This window comes from Homarus americanus, unplaced genomic scaffold (assembly GCF_018991925.1).
Source record: "Homarus americanus isolate GMGI-L3 unplaced genomic scaffold, GMGI_Hamer_2.0 scaffold57378, whole genome shotgun sequence".
Taxonomy (NCBI): domain Eukaryota; kingdom Metazoa; phylum Arthropoda; class Malacostraca; order Decapoda; family Nephropidae; genus Homarus; species Homarus americanus.
In genome coordinates this window covers 1-9,021 of record NW_024754790.1, presented here as the reverse complement: position 1 = coordinate 9,021, position 9,021 = coordinate 1, and the positions used below count along the sequence as shown (strand labels likewise).

Here is a 9,021-nt window from a genome sequence, read left to right as displayed (position 1 = left end):
TGTCGCAAAACAGTTTATAAATTAAAGAAAATAATTACAGTGTGTTTAATATATTACAGTATATTATAAATAAATAAATAAAACAAATAATTCGGTAAATCTATTTAAAGTAAATGGAAAATAAGCAAACATGTTATTTACCAAGACGCTTCCGTCTGGCTCAGGGTGAGATGGAGGGGAGATAACAAGGCTATTTATAGCCCATCTGAAGTGGCCAGTACCCTAATGCACCATAAATAATTCATTGAACATTCATTTTTTGTACATAGTATATTCAGTATATATATATATATATATATATATATATATATATATATATATATATATATATATATATTTGTGTAATAAATGTATGTAGTAAGTACATACTGGTAACCTTTTTCACTCAAATCCTAATGAAACACCACAATTAGAATACGGTGGTTGCTGTTGAACCACATGTTGTATAAATAGTCGGAACACAGCCACACCACCGAGACGAGGGAACACTCCCACCACGCTTCAGTGACGTCACTAGTGTTTACACTACACCAGCGGGTATAATTTGATGACATTACTTGAAGTGAATTGGCCTTATTTCAAAAAATCAAGGATGGTTGGTAAAGGACTACTGAGTCAGTGGGTAAGTGTCACATTTGGGGTACTGGTCTTATACAGCAAATAGAGCTCAAAAGCTACTTTTTAAATGGAAATTTGGGGGGGGCGTCTTATGCACCCCGCCGCCTTATAGGCCGTGATATACGGTACACCAATATGCGCACCTCTTAACTTGAACTTAAAACACTACTCTGGGGAATAAAAGTTATACATGATATTGAAATTATTAGAAACTCAGGTAACAATAAATTTAAAGTATTAAGAAATGTTGCTTGCACACATGAAACAGGCCTTAAGGCCTTTCAACAAAATTATATCACCCCAACAGATGCACAATTCCTAACCTAACTGAAACACTACTCTGGGGAACAAAGGTTATACCTGAGATCGGAATTATAAAGAAAAATTTGATGCATTAAAGGAATTAAATCGCAGTATCACTCTGGTTCCACTTAGTGACACAAACATTAAACAAACAATACTATCAAAATCATTTAGGAACTATTACTACACACGTCAAGATAATATCAGTAACTGAAAAATGGTACTAACTACACACAAAAATATTGTCACTATTATTGAGATGTTACTGGGTCCACCACTATCCGTGAACCATGCTCCACCCAACTCAACATACACCCGTAATAAGGGAGATAAAATGTTTCTCTAGGTATCCCCTAGACTCCTGGTCTCAGTGTGACAATTAATTTACTCAGATAGCCTCAGTGCGTCCATGGGCGGGAAGAGAGAACGCCCGCAGGTGACCATGGCCAGTAGGTAATACTTCTAGCTGACCGAGGGCACGTGGTGGTGGGCACCCACGTGGTAAGAACTGATCACCCAATGCCGATGCTGGTCCCATGTCGTTTTAGTTGTCGGGAGCACTCGTTCACAGTGATCCTTTGCTACCCCCCTAACCAGTGACAAGCCTACACTGATCGTTCCAATGGCGACACTTGCCAAGCCTCAATCATCAACGGCAGTCTCAGACGGCAGTCAATCTCTGGCAGTCAATTTCTCGCAGTCAAGTGGGTTCTGACGGAAACCCTGAAATGAACTCACTGTTAGCTCTTGTTAACTAGGCCACGTAACTATTTCTGTGACGGACGCGCAGGGATGTCTTGCTGGACCGAATGCCTCCACATGACTAAGGACCAGCCAGCGTCGCGTCTCTCCAAGGTGCTAGCTTAGGCCTACGTGACATATTTGCCGCCTAAATAATAACTCCTTGGGACACCTGTAACATTATTCAGACTGATAAATGATCTATAATAATTCCAAATTCAATAATAGTCCCTTAACTTCATGAATCGCATCATTATTAATTCGGCAAATTACATTCAATATCATATAGGCCTAGTTCCACAACCTCTCACTATGTGTGGGGAGCGTTCTCTTCCCTCAGACGACCTTGAAAACTCAGTATCGCCAATGGCGCGGCGTTTGAAATTACACTGAAATTTCTGAATATCACATATATATATATATACAGTATTACCCCGCCTAACACGGTTTCACTTAGCGCGTTTTACCGTATATGCGGTGCCTCGCCAGAGCTGAACTTTCACTTAACGCGGGTTTTTTCCACGTATACGCGGTGAGTGTCCGGCTCGAGAGCTATTTTTAGATTCGCCCCACCCGCCACCCTGCCTGATTGCCTGTTTTAGCTCATAAAATTCATACAAATTACCCAGCCAGAATATAATTTACATTGCTGGAATTCTTACAATATGATGATCATTTTGAATATAAACATCATAGATTTTGCATTAGACAGACAAATTTTAGATGTAATGTTTATTCTGAGTAAATATGTTATTTTTTGTGCAAAATATATGACATTTGTATTCAAAATATTCCTGGTCTTACAAGGAATCCAGCAATGTCAATTATATTATCCTAACTTTAGTTTGATGTATTATTTATTACTAAAAAGGTAAATATTCTGGTTTTCCCACACATCTGGTGGGACGGTTGGTGGGGGGTGAGGGGGAGGGAGGGACCGACGGACCATCTGTTACAGCATGAAGAATATTTTATTTTTTTTATTAACTGAAGATATTTGTTTTAGCTCATAAAATTCATACAAATTACCCGGTCAGAATATAATTTACATTGCTGGAATTCTTATAATTTGATGATCATTTTGAATATAAACATCATAGATTTTGCATTAGACATACAAATTTTAGATGTAATGTTTACTCTTGAGTAAATATGTTATCTTTTGTGCAAAATATATGACATTTATATTCAAAATATTCCTGGTCTTACAAGGAATCCAGCAATGTCAATTATATTATCCTAACTTTAATCTGAGGTATTATTTAATACTAAATGTTAAAATTTAGTTTTTCACCCAACATCTCTTGAAGGGAGGATTGGTGGGGGGTGGGGGGGAGGGTTGGGACTGACCGTGCGGTTGGAAGAGGGGGGGAGGCAAGTTGGGGTACTTTGATCGACAGATAGTGTCGTGAAGAATATATTTTTTTTATATTAACTGAAGATGTTTGTTTTAGCTCATAAATTCATACAAATTACCCGGCCAGAATATAATTTACATTGCTGGAATTCTTACAATTTGGTGATCATTTTGAATATAAACATCATAGATTTTGCATTAGACATACAAATTTTAGATATAATGTTTACTCTGAGTAAATATGTTATTTTTTGTGCAAAATATATGACATCTGTATTCAAAATATTCCTGGTCCTACAAGGAATCCAGCTATGTCAATTGAATTATCCTAACTTTAGTGTGAGGTATTATTTATTAAAATTTAGTGGTTTTCCCCCAAAAATTTCTCAGAGAGGGAAGAGCCAGCAGTGTTGTGTGAGAAGAGGGGGAGGGAGTTGAGTCCATTATTTGAATGGACATTAACTTGGCGACTGTATTTCTCTATTTCTCTTAAGTATTAATTGTGTGCATGTACCATCATAAAATTAAGATGTTATTTTACTAGAACATAGGTATTGTGTCGGAAAAAGTAGAGTTTGGGGATGGGCCAGTTTCTATTGGAATTAATCCCATATGTTCTGTTGTTCATAGCGTGGTTTTCACTTAACACGGTACCCTCTGGGTTTTATTGACGCGTTAAGTGGGGGTACAACTGTGTGTATATATATATATATATATATATATATATATATATATATATATATATATATATATATATATATATATATATATATATATATATATATATATATATATATATATATATATATATATATATATATATATATATATATATATATATATATATATATATATATATATATATATATATATATATATATATATATATATTCATGTAAATCACAATAACGTGGATAAGATAAATCTTGATAAATCACAGAAAATGGAAACAGCAGTACCTTAGCTTTACGTCTTTATTCAAGACATCTTCAGGGCAACTGGATTACATGGACAGAGGCTTAAATATACAGGGTGACCTTAAAAACATGAGGGGTCAGGTCATAATGATGACATCCACTAATCCCCACACCAACACACAGGTAGAGGAGCTTAAGAAAGAAGTGGTGGCGTGACTAGCCAGGTCAGGTCAGAAAAAAGGGACCCACAAAATAACTATCATAAATCTAGATCAAGGTTTTCCAACATTTTTAACCTTGGGCCACTGACAAATAAATTTATGTCACATATCAGTTTGAACTGACCATCACTAAGGTTTATTGATTTTAATTCCTTAATCAAAACTAGCTTCAACCAGAAGTCTTTCTGTGACACAAGATGATTTGAATACTTCTAGCTTTTCCCCAAGCAATGGGGTGATTATTATTCTAACATGAGCAAACAAGGCACTGCTTTCAGATGCAGTTCTGATATTATACTTATGTTGTTTGATTCTGAGCTGCAGTGTTTTCCTGTCTGACCTACATAATTACAATTACATTTGCTACTTGGAATACAATAAACACTTCCATTTACATTCAAACTTGGGCTATTCCTTATTAACATATTGGTAATGGTTTGAGTCATACTTGAAAACAACATCAATATTTAGAAGCGAGGACCGAACTAAGGACAAATTCATTACGATAGGGCAGAGTCAAAATATTCTTAAGTGTAGGAACTTGTCTGGTTTGAGAGGAATGAAAGGATTTTAGCCCTTTAAAACAACGATCAACAAACACAGAAGGGTTGCCGAGTTTCTGTGCAATAAACGAATATGTTTCAATTCATCGTCAATAAATTCAGAGTCACAAATCTTGAACATCTTAAGAACATAGCAGAAAAACTGACGTTTTGGTAGACTCAAGGTGATTCGATAAAAAGTAGATGAAACTGTCTACCTGTGTGGGCTTTTATATACCTTAAATTTATAGTTTTGGCCATTTCTCATGATAAGCATATCAAGAAATGGAAGGGATTAATTTATTTCTCTTTCAATTTTGAATGTGATACTAGGGACAATATCATTAAGCTTGTCTAAAAATTCAATGGGTCACTGTTTCTAGGCCAAAAGACAAAAACATCATCTACATATATATATATATATATATATATATATATATATATATATATATATATATATATATATATATATATATATATATATATATATATATATATATCTCTCTCTCTCTCTCTCTCTCTCTCTCTCTCTCTCTCTCTCTCTCTCTCTCTCTCTCTCTCTCTCTCTCTCTCTCTCTCTCTCTCTCTCTCTCTCTCTCTCTCTCTCTCTCTCTCTCTCTCTCTCTCTCTCTCTCTCTCTCTCTCTCTCTCTCTCTCTCTCTCTCTCTCTCTCTCTCTCTCTCTCTCTCTCTCTCTCTCTCTCTCTCTCTCTCTCTCTCTCTCTCTCTCTCTCTCTCTCTCTCTCTCTCTCTCTCTCTCTCTCTCTCTCTCTCTCTCTCTCTCTCTCTCTCTCTCTCTCTCTCTCTCTCTCTCTCTCTCTCTCTCTCTCTCTCTCTCTCTCTCTCTCTCTCTCTCCTCTCTCTCTCCTCTCTCTCTCTCTCTCTCTCTCTCTCTCTCTCTCTCTCTCTCTCTCTCTCTCTCTCTCTCTCTCTCTCTCTCTCTCTCTCTCTCTCTCTCTCTCTCTCTCTCTCTCTCTCTCTCTCTCTCTCTCTCTCTCTCTCTCTCTCTCTCTCTCTCTCTCTCTCTCTCTCTCTCTCTCTCTCTCTCTCTCTCTCTCTCTCTCTCTCTCTCTCTCTCTCTCTCTCTCTCTCTCTCTCTCTCTCTCTCTCTCTCTCTCTCTCTCTCTCTCTCTCTCTCTCTCTCTCTCTCTCTCTCTCTCTCTCTCTCTCTCTCTCTCTCTCTCTCTCTCTCTCTCTCTCTCTCTCTCTCTCTCTCTCTCTCTCTCTCTCTCTCTCTCTCTCTCTCTCTCTCTCTCTCTCTCTCTCTCTCTCTCTCTCTCTCTCTCTCTCTCTCTCTCTCTCTCTCTCTCTCTCTCTCTCTCTCTCTCTCTCTCTCTCTCTCTCTCTCTCTCTCTCTCTCTCTCTCTCTCTCTCTCTCTCTCTCTCTCTCTCTCTCTCTCTCTCTCTCTTATAAAAAGGGTACGCTCAATACTGTAGTCCACAAAACATGTAGCTATGCTTTGTTTATTTGAGTCCCTCCTTGTCTGAGGAGTCCTATTTCTCATTGCCTCAGGATGCCCGAGTCCTCCATTTTCTCTCAATCTTAGAGTGCACCCGAGACTTTGTTATTCCTCAGTAATGCCACAGAATTTGAAATTGCAACTGGGGTTGCAATTGTTGAGGCAACTTAGATATGTCTGATTACAGCAAATGTGTTATTGTCAATTTGTAGGTGAAAGATTTTATCCTCAATAGATGTAGGTGAAGCAAGGGGGTAACAATACACCTGGAGGCAACTCGTGATGAATTGGAAGCCTGGAAAATGCGCTATGACAGCAGGTGTGCAGATTTGATGGGCGTGATACGAAAATTGCAATAACCAAGGGATGACTGTGGGAGAAATTTCAGGACTGTGGTGTCTAAAAGTTCACGATGCCGTATCTCTGCTATCACGTAACTGATGAGGTGTTTTAGTATCGGCCTCAACATCCCCAGCCAATCCAGCAGTTAGTCAGCAATGTACAGACTCTAGTTAGGGAAGTGAGGCTATTGGAGTACAGTGCAGAGTATTTCAGACATAAAGGTGTGAGTGGATGGAAAGGAACATTATAATTGCATCAGGAGGCCATCCACACAGAGGCAGAACAGTTCCTCACAACTGTACAATAAGTCAGTACAGCATGAGGATTAGTGAACATCTTCAGGAGAACATTGTAAGGAAGATTAAGGTAAATTGTCCTTCTCCAAGTCTTAAGTTACAAATATGAAAAATCAAGTTGGTGTTCTAGGAAACAGTGAGAATAAAAAGAAGGTTCACACAAGTGAATCTTTCTCCTGACAATACCAGTTAAGTGATGCACTGTGTTATGTATTGTTTACTTACAGTATGATGAGTGTTGCAATGTTTCTACCTAAACAACTACCTTGTGACTCTTGTGCTTGTGTACACTGCTGATAAAGTTTCAATATATAAAAATGTGACAAGTGTTTGCCTGCTGTGCTTGTACTGGTGAGACAAGTTCACTTGTGGTAAATATTTCTCACACAACAGTTAGCTCAAGAACCACATATGTGCAGAATTATTAATACAAATTTAGGCTGTGAAGAGTGGAGAACTTTTTATACAATACAAAAGTTACCCAAACGTGTGACACTGAAGGAAATGTTTTCTTGTATGGAGTGTTGTAAAGTGTGTAAAAGATGGCCCAGTTTATGAATGAAATAGCTGGACATAGCGGCCAAAATAATTATGAGTGTGTACAGTGTGGTGAATTATTTTACAGTAGTGATTCATTGAAGATGCATAGCTGCATGGCTGAACACATTGATGAGATAAATATTAACTGTGAAGAGCTTGACGAAAGCTTTGACAGTAACTATGATGTGACACAACATGTGACTGTTGATGAGAAAGATATTAAGTGTGAAGAGCTTGATGAAAGCTTTGACAGTAACTATGATGTGACACAACATGTGACTGTTGATGAGAAAGATATTAAGTGTGAAGAGCTTGATGAAAGCTTTGACAGTAACTATGATGTGACACAACATGTGACTGCTGATGAGATTAATATTAAGTGTCTCAAAAGTGTTAAAAGTTATGACAAAAAAGAACAACAAAAGCAGCATATGGCTGTACAGTCTGGTGATGAGGAGGATTTTAAGTGTGAAGAGTGTGGTAAAATTTATTTCAGTAAAGGCTATCTGAAGCAGCATATGATTGTACACTCTGGTGAGAATAAGTTTAAGTGTGAAGAGTGTGGTAAAATTTATTCCAGTAAGGGCTATCTGAAGCAACATATGATTGTACACTCTAGTGAGAAAGATTTTAAGTGTGAAGAGTGTGATAAATGTTTTTCCAGAAACAGTGATCTGAAGCAGCATGTGGTTGTACACACTCGTGAGAAGATTCGTGAGAAGAATTTTAAGTGTGAAGAGTGTGGTAAATGTTATTCCAGTAAGGGCATTCTGATGTATCATATGGTTGTACACACTGGTGAGAAGGATTTTAAGTGTGAAGAGTGTGGTAAATGTTATTTTAGAAAGAGCACTCTGAAGCGTCATATGGCTGTACACACTGGTGAGAAGGATTTTAAGTGTGAAGAGTGTGGTGAATGTTATTCCAGAAAGAGCACTCTGAAGCGTCATTTGGCTGTACACACCGGTGAGAAGGATTTTATGTGTGAAGAGTGTGGTAAATGTTATTCAGAAAGAGTGATCTAAAGGAGCATATGGCTGTACACTCGATGAGAAAAGAATAATTTTAAATTTGAAAATTAATGTGTTAAATGTTATTCCAGAAAGAAACATCTGAACCGGCATATAGCTTTACACTCTGGTGAGAAAAATTTTTAAGTGTGAAGAGTGTGGTAAATGTTATTCCAGAAACAGCGGGCTGAAGCGTCATATGGCTGTACACACTGGTGAGAAGAATCTTACATGGAAGTTGTAGGGAAAGATCTTACAGAAAAATGATCTACAGAACAATATGGTCTTGCATGTTGTTAACATTTATTTCAAGTGTAAATAATGGATTATTTATTTCCAAAGAAGACCAACTGGAAATAATCATATGATGGCTGTGTTGGGAATCCTTGGTGAATTGACTTAATGTTTACCATTGTATTGTATACCTGCACTGTACATAACAGGCTGAATCTTTGAAACCTTTGTGATAATTACTGAATAAATTATAAATGTGTCTGTCTGTCTGTCTGTCCAACTAAGTAATAACACTGGCAAGTGCAATCCACAGCCACATTGGTCTTCATTGCAATGTTTATATGATTTTATTCCTTTATCCTTAGATGGCAGTAGAGGTCTTAATATAATTAGATTGATGACAAATGAAGTCCAACATAAGTAAAGATTCATATATATATA

At 37.3% G+C, this 9,021-nt stretch overlaps 1 protein-coding gene across 1 annotated transcript; it reads left to right on the top strand.

Moving 5' to 3' along the window:
- Positions 1-7,241: 7,241 nt before the first annotated feature.
- Positions 7,242-8,406, top strand: LOC121856112 (zinc finger protein 525-like). Its single transcript, XM_042351435.1, has one exon. The coding sequence runs from the start codon at positions 7,339-7,341 to the stop codon at positions 8,359-8,361; it is 1,023 nt and encodes a 340-aa protein (XP_042207369.1). The 5' UTR covers positions 7,242-7,338; the 3' UTR covers positions 8,362-8,406.
- The last annotated feature ends 615 nt before the right edge of the window (positions 8,407-9,021 follow it).